Source organism: Ruditapes philippinarum, unplaced genomic scaffold, assembly GCF_026571515.1.
Source record: "Ruditapes philippinarum isolate M1 unplaced genomic scaffold, ASM2657151v2 ctg2664_1_1_1_1, whole genome shotgun sequence".
Taxonomy (NCBI): Eukaryota; Metazoa; Mollusca; class Bivalvia; order Venerida; family Veneridae; genus Ruditapes; species Ruditapes philippinarum.
The window spans coordinates 97,562-113,917 of NW_026855343.1; the positions used below are offsets into that span (position 1 = coordinate 97,562).

General features: G+C 32.4%; 2 protein-coding genes across 2 annotated transcripts; one reads left to right on the forward strand and one right to left on the reverse strand.

Moving 5' to 3' along the window:
• Window positions 1–6,582: 6,582 nt before the first annotated feature.
• Window positions 6,583–12,202, reverse strand: LOC132743017 (N-alpha-acetyltransferase 38-B, NatC auxiliary subunit-like). The gene is made up of 4 exons (XM_060731524.1): window positions 12,135–12,202; window positions 9,654–9,747; window positions 8,701–8,772; window positions 6,583–7,045 (listed from the first exon to the last, which is right to left on the reverse strand). The coding sequence occupies exons 1-4, from the start codon at window positions 12,153–12,155 to the stop codon at window positions 6,927–6,929; spliced, it is 306 nt and encodes a 101-aa protein (XP_060587507.1). The 5' UTR covers window positions 12,156–12,202; the 3' UTR covers window positions 6,583–6,926.
• Window positions 12,203–12,361: 159 nt separating this feature from the next.
• LOC132743014 (cytochrome b5 domain-containing protein 1-like) lies at window positions 12,362–15,713 on the forward strand. The gene is made up of 4 exons (XM_060731521.1): window positions 12,362–12,554; window positions 13,300–13,376; window positions 14,870–15,088; window positions 15,482–15,713. The coding sequence occupies exons 1-4, from the start codon at window positions 12,434–12,436 to the stop codon at window positions 15,710–15,712; spliced, it is 648 nt and encodes a 215-aa protein (XP_060587504.1). The 5' UTR covers window positions 12,362–12,433; the 3' UTR covers window position 15,713.
• Window positions 15,714–16,356: the final 643 nt, after the last annotated feature.

Genomic DNA, 16,356 nt, shown 5'->3' on the forward strand with positions numbered 1-16,356 from the left:
TCTGACAATAACTACAAATCCAAAAAAATGTCAACCGCATAACATTTTGTAATTTCAGTTTCTACAACTACAATAATAAGTATATAAATAATGTACGTTTACTCTGATATTTATAAATTTATTTAATTAAGGTGTATTTTAACTCCACCGTGTATATCCCGTAACGCAGGAATGTGCAAATAACGCAGGAATTGTGCAAAAGTAACGCAGAATTGTGCAATTAAGTGGGTAAAAAAAGCATCGCGATAAGAGAATGAACCAATATTTTTTTTATTGTACACCAAATTGGAGGAAATTAATTAGCGCATAAGGTTGCTGATACATTATACTTTAAACCTCGTCAAAAATATTTCCATGAAAGTGTGTTTTTTTTTTAAATGACGACCTGACTAGCGTATTGATGGCGACTTTTAGTTTATTTGACATCTTTAAATACAATAACGTACATGCATGGTACTTTATGAGTGTTTATATTCCGTGTACCTGAGACAGTTTCCAATCAACTGGTGTCATATTACGCGTAATATAGCAGATAAAACGTAATTAAGACCATTTTTTACGAGGTAACGCCGAATTCGTGAATGAAGCACTGAAGCAACGGCGGTTATTTCATTATAAGTAGCTAACTATTATTTCACCAGCTTCCTTCTATTACGACGCTTTTACATGTTGTAGTTTGACAAATGTCTTAGGAAAAGAGAATATAAAAAATGTTTTAATGTGATAAATGTCGAAGCACAAAAGTCAAAAACGATATATCAGGTTGTCTTTCTCACGAATGGTCTAAAGATTTAAACGTATTCCTGAAGAAAATGTAATGATGGTTAATCTATTATGCCGTAGAAGCCGTATGGGCTAATTCATTTCTTTAAATTTGAGTTAGAATTAAATATTTGGGTTCGTTTACTTACTGTGTTATTCGTTTTGGCAATAGCGTTGCTCAGATTCGGCGTAACCTTTATGATATTTTCACATTCCTGCGTTACTGGATATGTACAGAATACTCGATATATTGTAAAAACTAGCATTAAATTACGATAATTGAGATCCTGTAAATATTCTTATATTCTTGTATAGTGCACAAACATTCTTGTCTGATTCTACGTCACATATTTGAATGGTTTATACCCGTGCCGTGAGCATGTTTCACTAATGATATGTTTACCACAGGCTTCGATAAAACATTCATCTTCTTAAAATAGTTTTTTTGACGAAGTAGTAGGAGTTTTTCTATGACGATAAAGTAGTTATGTATAAAAATAACTTATTATATTGTTAACTGATTATTAATGACATGAAAGCAATGGAATAAAGCATATACTTGAAAACAACTTACAATAAACAATAATGCTTTTAGGATTGAGAAAAGGTCATTATACTAGATCAAAGATATTGATGATTATGTTTTTGTATGCAACAGTTATTTTGTAATGAATATAGAATATTTAATTAGATGTGTTTTAAACAAAACAATATCTACAAGTAAATTTCTTTTGTTTTTATAACTGTATAGAAACCATTTAACTTGGAAACAATTTAAACGTGAAGTTAACACCCATTGACATATCATAACCAATCTTAAATCGGAAATTAGGAAATATTTTTTCCAGCAATGATGCTTTATGGATCAGATAAAACATGCCATCTGATCATAGTCTGCACTGTTTGCTATTCAATCAGTACGTTTATTGAAATGTTCATTTTTTTCTTACTTTCTGAGCCCAACGTTTTATGCCCATAAATATGGAAATATCCCCGGATTTATTGCTTGAGTTATGGCTTTTTTTTACCTTATATTACGTTAGGAAGATCATACAAACTTGTACAAAATTGAATGACAAATTGTATTTAAAAGACTGGCCAAAGAAGATGGTGTATTTTCCGAAAATTTGTACACTTTATATACAAAACAAAACAAATCGCCGGTCAAGAAAAAGACCATGGCACACGGAAATCTCACGGATTAATTGCTTGGATAAGGGCCTTGGGCTTTTATTTTACGTAAGGAAGACCCTCTTAACTAGTACAATATTGAAAATGCAAAGAAATAAGACAAATGGTCGCTCTATATTTTATACTAAATTTTGTAGACTTTATATATATACTTGAAGAACTATTCGCCGGTCCAAAAGCGACCAATTTACGCGGGCCTCTTCAAATAATTTTCCTACCGTTACAGTGTGCTGTGAAAACTACCTTACATGTAGTATAAAAACGAATTTTTATACACTCTATATGCAGAAAAAACAAATTGACAGGACAAAAAACGACCCTGTCACGAGAAATTTCCCGAATTTATTGCTTGGGTTAGAGTTTTGGGTCTTACATTGTGTAAAGAAGACGCTCCAGGCTACAGACGTATTTAGAAACGAGGAATGTTCGTTAAGGTGAAGTCCTCTCAACAATGGAAAAGTTTAAGCTCTGCCGCAGTCAAGACCATGTTTCTTCATGTAACGGCAATATTGATAAGTTCAAAGTAGCGGATGGTTGATTAGTTCAAAGATGCTGAAAGATTTCCTCACAGTACAGCTTAAATAAATAATGTCTACACTAAAGAGCAGACGACAAATATGATGGCGACATTGCGTATAAGTTTAATTACCGGCTTATAACTGCTACAAAGGGTTCCTTTCAGTATTCGCCGGGAACAAGGCTATATTATGTTTCCGTCATTTGACATACTTGTCTATACTGAAGCTGTAAACCCTATAACAAGTAGAGAAACTGATAGCGAACAGCATGAATCCTGATCAGACTGCGCAGATGCGCAGGCTGGTCTGGATCTATGCTGGTCGCAGACCCACTATGTTGGTTTTGTCATGATGCGGCTCATTTAATCTTTTAACCCTACAACTTGACGTGACTATTTACGAAATATACTGCACGGGTAAGTTACGTAACCCCCCGACAATGTCGTAAGTTTGCTCGTTGAAATATCTGGAAAAATTCTATTCCCTTTCGCAATAGGTGAATGTTGGTTTGTATTGTTTAGTTTGCATTTTCTCTTTTTTCTTACTTTTCTCTAGGTAAAAAAGAAGAGATTAGCTTGTAAAATGCGAAACACTTTGGGTAATAAAGAAATATCCATCGCGTCTTTTTAATACTTGTTTATGTGACATTAATTTTCTGTTCTGGTATAGATATTCCCCATGGAGTGATGGTCGTGTCTTTGAAATGGAAGCACGAGATTGAAAGGTAATACTTTAATGTTAGAGTAGCTAAAGTATGATAAAGGCTTATTAAGTTGTATTATTTTTACATACAGTCAGATTAGCTCAATATTTAATGGCTATGTACAAAATCATATGACGTAAACAAGTTAGACTTCCTTGTAAAGCAATAACTCTTTTGGAAATTTTGTATGGTCCCAAAAGTAACATTTGAGAGTTTTCCAGTATCGTTAACTAAGATTCAGGAGTCTATTGTCCGTCTAGGTTTAACCTATCAGACCAATCCGATCTGGCCCCTCAACTCCCACACCTCCCTCACTCCCAGGTCAATTAAAGGTAGGGAGTAACTTGATGGAAACTACGTGGCAAATAGCTATGAAAACTATGGGGCAAAAGGCTATAATAACCTACGTGGAAAAAAGCTAAGTAAGCTAATGTGGTCAATAGCTTTGTGAACTAACGTGGCAAATTGCTATGGGAACTCAAGTAGCAAAAAAAAACTATGAGAACTAACGTGGCAAATTGATATGGGAACTTTTTTTAACTTTTAACTATTAAGTATCAGAACTGAATAGGATTTTACCTATGAAGAAAAGGCGAACTTGTTTTTAATAACGTGATAAGAGCATGCCTATTTGATGCTATATTATACAATGTCTAAACAACTGATTTACAGCATGGAAGATGGTAGATGTTTATGCTTTATAAATAAAGCGGCGATGAAATCATTGTCAAAAGAGGAGCAAAATTTCAACAAAGTATAGTATTTTGTTTTCAATTCAAAATAAAAAAAAATAACGGTGACCAGAAAAGCAGCGTTGAAATAAGTGTCAAAAAAGTAGCAAAACTTTAACAAAGTGTTATTTTGTTTTTCATTCCAAATACTAAATCACCATAACTTTACTAGTGACCAGAAAGCGAGAGATCGTTCAACCACATGGCCAATGGTTACCGTTTTGGAAATTTAACAGAACACAGGGAAGGTGAAAAAGAATGTAAGAAATGTTGGTGAATGGACCATACCTACTGGGGGTTCAAACCCCAGTATGTAGTCATCGGCCAGGCCCCTTATCTCTTTGGGAGCTATTTAGGGTTTTTTTTATTTCCCATATTTTAAATCCCTATCTTTAAAAAAGACGTTCCAAATTCAAATTGGTCGAAACCATTATTATTCAGCGGGTAAATTACATGAATACTAAGTTTCTCTCGGTAAAGGGTCTACTCAAGGGGATTGTTTATAGTTTGTATTGTGCTCAGACGCAATTGCAATAATTGGGCAATTTAATTACAATTTCATCAGAGTAGTTCCCTGTCAAGTTTACGCTGTTTACAAACTGATATTAAGTAAGGGGATATGGGGTAACTTAAGGGGGGAACATGGATATTCTGACAAAATAACTGGCTTTTAATCGGTGGTACAAAGCGAAATTTTGCGAAAGCGGTGACCCCGTTTGCCGCTGGGTCCTTGAGCAAGACTGGTAGGTTCCAAAAACGGATTCGAAAGTGTGTACATGTATAAGCTAATGGCTGCCTACACAATTGAATTAAAATAAATTCTGTATAAACTAAGCGAAATTTTATACAGGGAGGGGGTGTCATCATTTTACTGAATATTCTTCCTTATAAAAAAATCTAATAACACGCACTGTGGTAAATAGGTTAATTCCTTAAATAGACATTTTTGTGTTGTTGCATAAACGCAAAAAGAGAGAGGAATATTGTATTTCAAAGTAATCTTAAGACTTTGCTTACCTGGCATTATTTACCGGTAATTGCCTGGGAGTTTTGTTTCGAAGATGTTTAATCATTATAATACTTTATAGATTGTTATTTTGCAAATGCCTACAGTATGATGTTACAACCAGTATCGGTGTACTTGCAGGGAATGCTTATGGCTGATACTAGTAGGTTTTTGTTTGCCTTTTATCTCCATGACGTAAATAATAAATTAAGAAAAAATAATGTAAAACTACCATGTTTCAATCATCCAAAAAGGCTACGATAAAAACAGTAAAACCATCTCAGATTTCGGAATATTCTCAGCCCATGATAGGGGACGCCCTCACCGAACTCATCTCTACAGAAGCAAGCGATGCGAGCTGCCGCCCGTATGTAAAAACAACACGTGACGTGCCTGTTCCGAGTGCATGTGAAAACTATTCACGTTTTTAAGGGATAGTTCCTGAAAATTGGACCTTATCATAAAGCAAACTCATCTCAGTGATTACCTCCTTTGAAAGAGTGTAATATCTGTACTGATAAGGGGAGATCACTGCGTACCAGATTCATGATTGATAAAAAAAATGCTTCAATCTTTCTTCTTAGAAAAGTGAAGCTTATTATGGGGAAAGTAGCAGATTCGTAATTAGAAATGAGCTTTGTTGAAAACTGTCAAGTAATTTGTGATATGTGAATCCATTTTCTTCCTACAAAACTAGTGTATCCCCGACAGTACAGTATCTGTCGACGTAAATAATGACAATATCCCCAACATTATTTCTAACAGTACCTCCAACGGTATCAATTTAATTACAGGACAGGACGTATAGTTCTATATATACAAACTTTTTTGAAATTGTTCAAGCACTTGTCCTTAATCAAAGGCAAAGCAATTTAAAGAGAAATAGTGGGTGGCTTAGTAAATATATAAAAGGACAAAATAATTACCTCTTTGTAATTAAAGTTATTGAAATACAAGCATGTTTGTTGGGCATGGTCTCTTGTGACTCCTACAAAAACCAAACCTTAATTTAAAAGAGTAATTAACGGACGTCAGATTCATCCGACTCTTGTTTTAAAAGTCGCTTTCACAAACAAAGGAAAATCATTAATTAGGAATGTTGATTTAGATATTCATATAATTATTGTAAGCAGAGGACATTAATAATGCTATGTAAACTTACAGTTCAAATTTAATGAAAATTGTCAACATTTAAGATATCAAAATAATTACATTATAGAGTTACTGAACAACTGACATGGCCACTAACAAGCATTTTGACCTACAGTATTTTATGACTACAAATACAAGTTTGACATTGACAGTTTTAGGACTAAGTTATGTGAACTGTTCAAATTAATATTAAAGGGACTCCACTGAGTTTTTTTTTACATTACTGGCTGTAAATATTTTTTGGATTAATATTCCATTTGTTGTACTTGTATGAAAATTTTTTAATCATTTGCCCACTCAATTCATCCAGAATGATTATTTTAATTGTGGAAAATGATCCAAAATTGAAAAGCGTTGCAATACTTTGAATGAAAAGCTGGCTAAGTATCAATTTATTTCTGAGTATATTTCTCAATTAACTTTTGCATATTCTTTCTGTTTAAGTTTCCCAGCTGATCTATGTAAGAAATTTAAATTTTATGTATTTAGGCTTTTGGACCACACTGGAGTTTCTTTAATGTTAATAAGCTGCAAAATCAATTAAAAGGAAGAAAAATGCTGTACTATTTTTAATTCATTAATAAACTGATACATTAATAACCTTTACAAAACTGCCGTAAAATCATTGATATAACATATAATGTCATATTTTAAAGTTTCACTTGCAATAAAACACAAGTATTTAACATTAGGCTGTAGCACAGTTGCAGCATATGAAGAGTTTATTCTCTTCTATCACAGAATGTTTCCTCTTCACCTCTCTCAATTTCTTAAAAGTCATTCCCTAACACTGTGTCAGCCTTTTTATCCCCTTCAAAATGGCTGACATCTTCTACCTGTCATGTGATATATCACATGACCTGTCACATGACACTTTGCATAGGAGTTCCTCTGTCTTCATCTACATGTATGCTTACTATATGATGACCAGGGATCATTGCTAGACCTAGAATTCTGGGCTCTTCTTTCTTCTCCACTTGATCTGTAAAAGGCATGATAAAGGTTATTATTTTGTTCTTTCAGTGCTAACTGCCATACTGCAAAATCATTATCATTTGTAGTTGATATATTTACCTGGTTTTCATGGATAGGTCAATCTAAAGAAAATTACAACTGACAAAAAAGTAAAAACAAGCAAATTCGTAGAATTTATATCCCCCGCCGAGTACTGGTTATTATTAACACAACAACTGAAGACATAAGGCTTTATTTATACATTAATCATGGCATAAACAGTAATATTCTTTGAACTTGATAAATATTCAGGGCAATAACAGGGCCATAACTTTGTGTTAAATAGTAAAATCTGGAAATGCCAATGAGATGTATGCATACTACATAACTAATCAAGGGCCATAAATCAGTAATCTGAGTTATAAGTATCTGACTGGAACAAGGCGACTATATGCATATCTCCTCTTAGTATCCCATAAAGTTTCATTGAATTCCAGCCAGTAGTAGCAGAGAAGTAGCGAGGAAACAAATATTTTTCTATATGGATACTGCATAACTAATCAAGGGCCATAACTCTGAGTTAAAGTGTCTGACCGGAACAAGCCGACGATATGCGCATCTCCTCTTGGTATTGAAGGTTCCCATAAAGTTTTGTTGAATTCCAGCCAGTAGTTGCAGAGAAGTAGTGCAGAAACGATTTTTACTCTATATGCATACTACATAACTAATCAAGGGCCATAACTCTGAGTTAAAGTGTCTGACCGGAACAAGCCGACGATATGCGCATCTCCTCTTCATATTGATGATTCCCATAAAGTTTCGTTGAATTCCAGCCAGTAGTTGCAGAGAACTACACCGGAAACGATTTTTACTCCATATGCATATTGCATAACTAATCAAGGGCCATAACTCTGAGTTAAAGTGTCTGACCGGAACAAGCTGACGATATGCGCATCTCCTCTTGGTATTGAAGGTTCCCATAAAGTTTTGTTGAATTCCAGCCAGTAGTTGCAGAGAAGTAGTGCAGAAACGATTTTTACTCTATATGCATACTACATAACTAATCAAGGGCCATAACTCTGAGTTAAAGTGTCTGACCGGAACAAGCCGACGATATGCGCATCTCCTCTTCATATTGATGATTCCCATAAAGTTTCGTTGAATTCCAGCCAGTAGTTGCAGAGAACTACACCGGAAACGATTTTTACTCCATATGCATATTGCATAACTAATCAAGGGCCATAACTCTGAGTTAAAGTGTCTGACCGGAACAAGCTGACGATATGCGCATCTCCTCTTGATATTGATTATTCCCATAAAGTTTCGTTGAATTCCAGCCAGTAGTTGCAGAGAACTACTCCGGAAACGAAATTCGGACGGACGGACGGTTAGATGCGCATCTCCTCTTGATATTGATGATTCCCAGAAAGTTTCGTTGAATTCCAGCCAGTAGTTGCAGAGAACTACTCCGGAAACGAAATTCGGACGGACGGAAGGACAACGCCAAAACTATATCCCCCTCCCGATTCCATCGGCGGGGGATAATAAAACTGAATTTGCTTATAATCAATATATCCAAACTAGTTCATGTACATGTATATTGGACCGTTCTTTGGTTAAACCAGGGTATTTCAAACACAAATCTATTTGAAAGATCCTGGTTAAAGAATGTAGACTAGTTACCTGGAGGTTTTAAATATTCTTCACATGAGCCTAAAATCACGTTTCTCTCACTGTCTGTGCACAAAAATATACCTGAAATTATAAATGTTAATGTAATTTCATTTTAAATTTATCAATACAAAACACAAGTAAAACGTTTACAGACATAATGGCAGATAGCATTGTATATTGAGCAGAATGCTTTCATTACGGGTCTCACTAATAATGGCTTTATTTAAAACTCTTATAGCCTTAATTAAAAAGAATCATACTAAAGTATAAAGCTTTATTTCTCTAATATGTAACTCTTTATCTCTCCTAAACTTGTAAACCTAAATCTCTCCTAAATGTGTAAAGCTACATGTTAATCTTTCTTAAATGTGTAAACCTAAATCTCTCCTAAATGTGTACCTAAATTCATCCGAAACTTGTTAACCTAAATCTTTCCAAAATGTGTACACCTGAATCTCTCCTACATGTGTAAACATAAATTTCTCCTAAATGTGTAAACCTCAATCCCTCCTAAATGTGGAAACTTAAATGTGTACCTAAACCTAAATCTCTATTAAGAATCCAAGATTTAGGGCAAACATTAAACATGCACAATACAAAGCCTTTTATGAAATAACACAAAAGTAGTAGGGCAATATTTTTTTCCTCAAATTAACATCAATATTACGAGGTCTATGATATTTTTATATTATATTTAAAATTTGGGGAAAAGGGTGATCCCTCAGAAGCATTAATGACTAATTAATCACAAAAAATAAATGAAAATTGCAGACTCGGTTTGACAGAGTATGCACATGAGGGATAATGAAAAAATGCAACATCTCTCATGCCCCCTAGCTAAACCCTTCAAAATAACAATTAACAGTTCAACATACACAGCTGGGTAAGCGCATTACATAAACTTAAAAGAGGTAAAGAATAAAATCAAAACATAAAGCACTAAATAAGCCAATCAGATATACCTATCAAAGTTCTACCATCTGTCATCTGTACTTTCATACTTTTATTCAACCAAGATCGTAACAACTTCTTGCCTTGACATTCCTCCTCTGTTTCCTGCAAACAACGTCAAATAAAATTAGAGTATTTAATCCAAAACTTACTATGGACAATAATAAACCCTTTTCCAGCTATCTGTGTTCATAAAACACCAGGACATTTTCCATATTGTAACAGTCTGACCTGCCCATAACTGACCAGGGTTTTTTTTCTTCTCTATTTTGGGAATAGTGCCAATACCAGACTGATTGGATATAAATGCGTTATTTTGACTTAAATTGGGATTTTTTTAAAACATTTTTTCAGCTAGAAATAAGATTAGTCATCATGAATATAGATAGCTAACAGCTTCAACTGTCCAGGGAGAACCATTGAGTGGTGATTTATATGAATATGTTGGATTTAAATGATTTCAGAGAAATCACTTGGCCTTGTGGTTATTTTGAACAGCCAGTACCGTTTTAGGGTAGTAGTTATATAAAGAAAAAAAAACACTGTATATCAATACCAAGTCTGCACCTAGAAAAGATTCTCATGTTTCTCATGTTTCTAAGCCTATATTGATAAAAGCTTATAAATGCAATATAATATATATATTGGTGCTACAGTTATGAACATATGAAGTATGAAGTTGATTCCTTAATAAATAAATAACAGTAAAAAATAATACTTTTTAAGGAAAATTCTAAGTTCAAGGGAAGATAAATCTGAAAATATTGGTGCTAGAGTTATGAACCTTGTCACATAAAATGTGGCTGATTATAAGGAACATATATTTGAAGTTTGAAGTTGATACCTTAAGAAATGACAGTTATAGTGAAAAATATTTTACTGCACCAAAACTTTAATCTGAAATCTGGATGTGGATGCCGCGGTGAGTAGGTCAGCTCTCCATATACTTTGAATAGTCAAGCTAAAAAGTTAAAAACATAATGTAAATTGTCCATTCAATGTTTAACAATTGTCACACAGTAAAAGGTTTACATTTGATAAGCATTTGCACACATATTCAAAATGTCATGCTGGGTCCAAATTGTTAGCTATCAGGGCCAAAACACAATTTTTGGGGAAGGGGCCTCGGCCTTTTTCTCAGGGAAAATATGCGTGATTTTGGCATTACTTTGGGAAAAGGGGTCTCAAATTTAACACAAACTTTTAACAAGTTCTTCAAAATAGAAAAGCAAAAAGCACTGGGAAATACTGATAAGGCAGTAAAAGACCTTAATTCAACACTATCATTTAATATTGTTCTAAATTCTATGGGAAATTTCAAAAGACTGGGGGATTTTGAGGACCAAACTGGGGAAAAAAAGAGGCTAGTTTGGTTGGGATAGCAGCCTATATTCCGCCTCTACAAAGAAGGGTTTTTTAGCCCTGGCTATACTACCGTTTTTTTATGTGTAAAAAAACAATTACGAGAATAAAGTTATTAAAACTTTTAATTTTCTTCAAAATATGCCATAATTTTTATTTTGTATAAAAGTAATGTGACAAACACTTCCATACAAAAGAAATTTCTTATGTAAGTATTATTTGAAATATCTGGACATTCCCAGTACAAAGTACCTCACGGTATAAAGTACATAGAGGCTGTAGTCCAATTAATTAGACGTTACAGGCTTGTTATAGTTTCATGTCGGTCAAGCCTTTGCCCAGAAGCAAAAATATCTCAAAGCGACGTCATATTTATAGGACTAATAGAGGCTGAGGATATATCAGAATCTAGCTTTTGCATATCAATATATTTTGACTAAAATGACAGCTCACAAACAGTATACTAAACTGTTTCAGAGAAACAGTGCTAAGTCCTCTTGAAAGTACATCAGGGGAGATAAATCTAGATTAAATCTGACGAAAACTTGCATGAAACGTAAAAAATATAGAGCTGTCATTGATTCAGTGCAAAGCATATCAACGATATATCGATATCAAGTAACTAAAATCAACGATACACCGATATATCGATAATATCCTATACTCATTTGTCTGTCATTCATTTTCATACCTGTTTCAATGATTTCAGTCAAAAACATGTTCTGTACAGTGTCTTGTCCACTGCATGATTTTTTCTAGACAATATTTTTTGTCACCATTGCTATGAAATAATTCCACTATATAACAAAAGCATCACATTTGATATAAATAATTGTTTCTGCATATATTTTGGGTGAATTGTATAATTTCTAGACATTTAATTTATAAGTCAAAAGTATCGATTTTTTAAAATGTGTATCGATTATTGATCGACAAAAAAATATCAACGATACATCGATATTGTCGATATCGATGACAGCTCTAAAAAAATATTAATTAATCAGCTGCAGATCAATTGATATTTAAGTTATCTAAAGAAAAGTGTGTTAAGACAAGTTTTCATATGATTCAAATGCAAATTTACTTTACCATCTGTAAGAAAAGCGGAAATAATGAAAAATAAAAATTACCGAGTGAGCTATGTCTTCCATTTTGAATTATGATTAACGAAATATTTTTTAAACGAAATATTTCCATAATATATATCATTTCAGCTACCTTTTAAAATAAGAAATGCAATTTAATACCCGATCTATTTCATTATTTCTATTATTTATAAAATGATTGAAATAGAGCAGTGGATTTGAAATGTAAAATAATATTAATTTAATTAATTCGTTTAAATTGTTTATCAAGCTTCCACTAACCCTGACTTTTGTTGTTTACATTGACAACCAAGAAAAAAGTCAGTAAGGTTCAAATCGTGATAATGACGCGTCCAAAATATTTCACACCCAATGAAGTTGCGATACACAATACAGTAGATGATTTGTGGGTGTCTTTTCTTGGAAAAGTTTACAATCTCACCCCTCTCTGTGAAAAATACCAAGGTTTGTCATTTTCAGTTTGTTTAGCACTAGCAGTTTACTGGTTTAGTAAAATAATATAATAAAAAACATTAGATCAATTTACATGTTTAAAGTGCTCAACATAATGCATTTTATTAATGATTCTACATATCACAGGGTGAGAAAATTGTGCAACCTGACCGGGACTCTAACCCAAATGGTCTAACCCTTACACATCCTCTCCACTTCGAATAGTGAACAGTTCTCAAAAATTAACTGTGATACACTCACCTATTATAATAAAATATAACCCTGTACGTTAATGCCCCAGAATGGGTTATGTACAGTACTGGAAGAAGAAGAAATACATCCTCAAGTTTTCCTGAGCAGTTAATTTGGTGTGATCGGTTTGACCCAATTTTTACAGACTTAAATTATTCATACTGTCAAAAATCACATTCAAAAGTATCTTGATGTCTCTTTGACAAGTCTTACAACTGAGCAATATGTCAATAAAGCTAAAGCTATATGCAGTCACACATACTGGGCAGCAAATGTCACAAGGGCAGCAAATGTCACAGAGTGACCTGAGGACTTGAGCACAAAACCTGACAGAATAGTCTGTTCTGCAGCTTAAATGTGGTAAAAAAATCATGAAATATGGGTGCTGAAAATGCACAAAATTAATGATTACAATCAACAATTATTTTACTGCATGATGAGTAAAATGCAACAATTTTTCATCCAAAATCTGTCAGTTTTGTATTTCTTTATCTTTATGTTGCAGGTGATGTTCTGCTGAAACCCATTGTACAAGCAGCTGGGAAAGACATTTCACACTGGTTTGATAGAAAAACCAAAGATGTAAGTAAAATATAATAGGGCTGGGGCGAGTATCCGAGTACTCAGATAATCACGAATCAAAGTGAAAAATCGAGTTTGAATATTCGTAAGCCCAGAGATCATGGATCGTGATCTAATTTTTTTATATACATTCACTGTTTCTCACACTCTTAAAATCGAGAAAAATACGATTTGAGAATATAAATTATATGAAGTTTACCTTAATACAATTAGCCAGTTAAAGACCATGTACCATGATGTTGAGCTCAGAGGAAGTAATTGGTTTCAAAAAACAAAACAAAAATACTCATCCAAAGAATAAAAACATAAACCTTAGGTTTATTATTATATTTTATATGTTTAATGTTTAGTATTGTTGTTGTTTTTTTTTAAATAATCATGTTTTTATAACTAATGTACGTGTTTTTATGGGTGTCTTGATAACAAAAGATTAGTGGTTCAATTTGTGATCTGTTAAAAATCAGTCCAAATGATATTGAATTATATATATAAGCAATGTTTATGCCATTTGTTTTTTTGTAAATTGTAAGTAAATTAATTAATTTATGATGTGCTTTACAAGTTTTTTTTTTAATTACTTAAGTTTTTTTAAATCAGGTTATTATGTGTTTCATGGCAAGAATTTACATCATTTTTGTATAACATTTGCAATGAATATGCAACATTAAAATGTTACATTTTGTAAGTAAAGAGTTTAAAGGGAGTAAAGACATAACTGGTCAAACTATATCATTTACATGTTACATTAAAGTGGCATGGCTCCAGCTTAATGCTAATTTTCATGAAAATTTTGAAAATGTATTTCAAAGTAAAAAACATTGTCACAGTATTGTGATTTTTTAGTGAAAAGAGAAAGCAATTTACATCTGACTTACAATTTACAATCTATGTTAATTATAAATAAAAATGTCAAAATTATGCAAATTTTGAATCTATTTACTTTTCTAAAAATCTTTTTACATTTTTCTCAAGTTTGATTTTCTTGAAACATTTTGGCAAAATTATTGAGGTGTGTCGCCAGACTTTAAATGTAAAAAACTGTACTAGAATGTTTTATGCATATCCTTGTGGGTTTTTTTTTTTGGGGGGGGGGGGGGATTATTTTTTTTTATTGTTTGTAAAAGTAAATGCCTTTGTTAAATTTTAACTCACTATAAATATAGTGAAAAGAATAAATTTCCTTAAACAATAAAATATCTACATGCTGATTTGAGTTAAAGGCTTTAAGAGCCAAATCTGAATGTCTTTATTTTGCCGTTCTGCTTTTGTGAAAATTTACAAACAATATTCTTTCAATTAACATAATTTGATATAATTCTCAGAGCACTATGTAACAAAAGAAAAAAATTCTGCTGAAAAATATATACAGTTCAGTATGACTTTGTACCCTTTAACAAAGTATATTAAGTTGAATTATATGAATCACATAATTAAATGATTGGTTAGTCAAAATAACATCTTAATGCCATTTCCTTTGTTTTTTTATTTCTCAGATTCGTACAAATGTAGATCCACAAACAGGCTGTGTGATACCATATGCTCCCAATGGAAGATTTGTACATATTCCACCACCATACCCTGACTCCTCCTGGGCCAATGATTTTGGCCGACCTTGGTGGAAAGATGACAGTTACCTTGTCGGCATTCTGTCAAAGAAAACAAGAAATATCAAAATTATTAACACATTGACATCACAGGAACAAGTGATCGAGGTTTGTGTCTGTTTCATCACAAAAATTTATATCATTTTTGTATAAGTTTTTCAAGTCTTGATGCTTCTTGTTGAATTTTTTTTTTTATAATATTTATCAAAATTAATGAGTTTTAACTTATGCAAATTATTATAAATGTTTCAGAAAAGAATGAGCTTTTTTTTTTCATAATTTTTCCAACATCTTTTCACAGAAATAATTTGAATTACATAAATTATAGTTGTAACGTCCTTTTTATGCTTTTTTGTAAACATTTCATCTTTTAAGAAATTGTTTGATTAAAACACATTTTTCATCTAACTAATTTTTTTGGAGTATTTAATTTTACATTGTTTTATAGATTTATTCCCAATTAAATACCAAAATCTTACATTTAAATTTGAAAACTTGCAGGTTTGTTCAGAAGAAATAATGACAGAAATTTTGGAGCGCTACTTGAAGTACAACGCCCATGCCGCTAGCTATACCTGGAAATACGACGGCAGAAATCTGGACATGAACCAAACACTTGAGGAAAATAATATTCAAGATGACGACGAAGACTTTTACAAATTAAGCATGAATGATGACACTTTCTTACAATCAGTGCAACTCTACTATAACGATGATCTCACCGAAGCCTAAACATTTTTGCATTTATGACAAAAAAAACAACAATAAAAAAAACAAAAATGCTTTTAGTTGTTCAAAATTGACAGTGGCTTTAGTTCATGGTGAATTAACTTCTATTTTTCCTCAATCAAGACATGGAATTTATTATAAAAATTTTAAATAAATCAATTTTTGTTTATAGGAAGGGGAGAAAAAGGTTTTTAAAAAGTTTATATTTTTCTATAATATCATCAAACACTTGTGAAATATTTCTGTTAAAATGTAAATGTATAGATATAAATAATACTTGTTATATAACATAAACTGTTTGTTTTAAATTCCATTGACATTACAATGTATTCATACCGGTTATGTATTTCTAGGTCAATGTATTGAAATTCAATTATTTTGTTTCATAATAAGTAAGGTCAATGTTAGAAGGTCCTTTTTGTATCATTAAAATTAATATAATTTTATAAAAAAAAATATTTTAGGCTATGCAGACCTGTTTAAAGTTTATACAGAATTATTTCTTTTTTCATTACCAGCTATAAGCTAACTTGTAATAGACACACTCAAGTATGTTCCCCGAACCAACTACATGTAGTACTTAAGCAATGAGTTAAAGTTTCTTGCCCAAAGAAACAACAGTTAATGTTTGCTCTGGACAGGGTTTG

Coding starts and splice junctions, on each gene's coding strand:
- LOC132743017 (XM_060731524.1), bottom strand. CDS start 12,155: ATGGAAGACATAGCTCACTCG. Junction 8,773..9,653: donor AGATGGTAGAACTTTGATAG/GTATATCTGATT, acceptor TTATAATTTCAG/GTATATTTTTGTGCACAGAC. Junction 7,046..8,700: donor AGAATATTTAAAACCTCCAG/GTAACTAGTCTA, acceptor TGCCTTTTACAG/ATCAAGTGGAGAAGAAAGAA.
- LOC132743014 (XM_060731521.1), top strand. CDS start 12,434: ATGACGCGTCCAAAATATTTCACACCCAATGAAGTTGCGATACACAAT. Junction 13,377..14,869: donor TTGATAGAAAAACCAAAGAT/GTAAGTAAAATA, acceptor TTTATTTCTCAG/ATTCGTACAAATGTAGATCC. Junction 15,089..15,481: donor CACAGGAACAAGTGATCGAG/GTTTGTGTCTGT, acceptor GAAAACTTGCAG/GTTTGTTCAGAAGAAATAAT.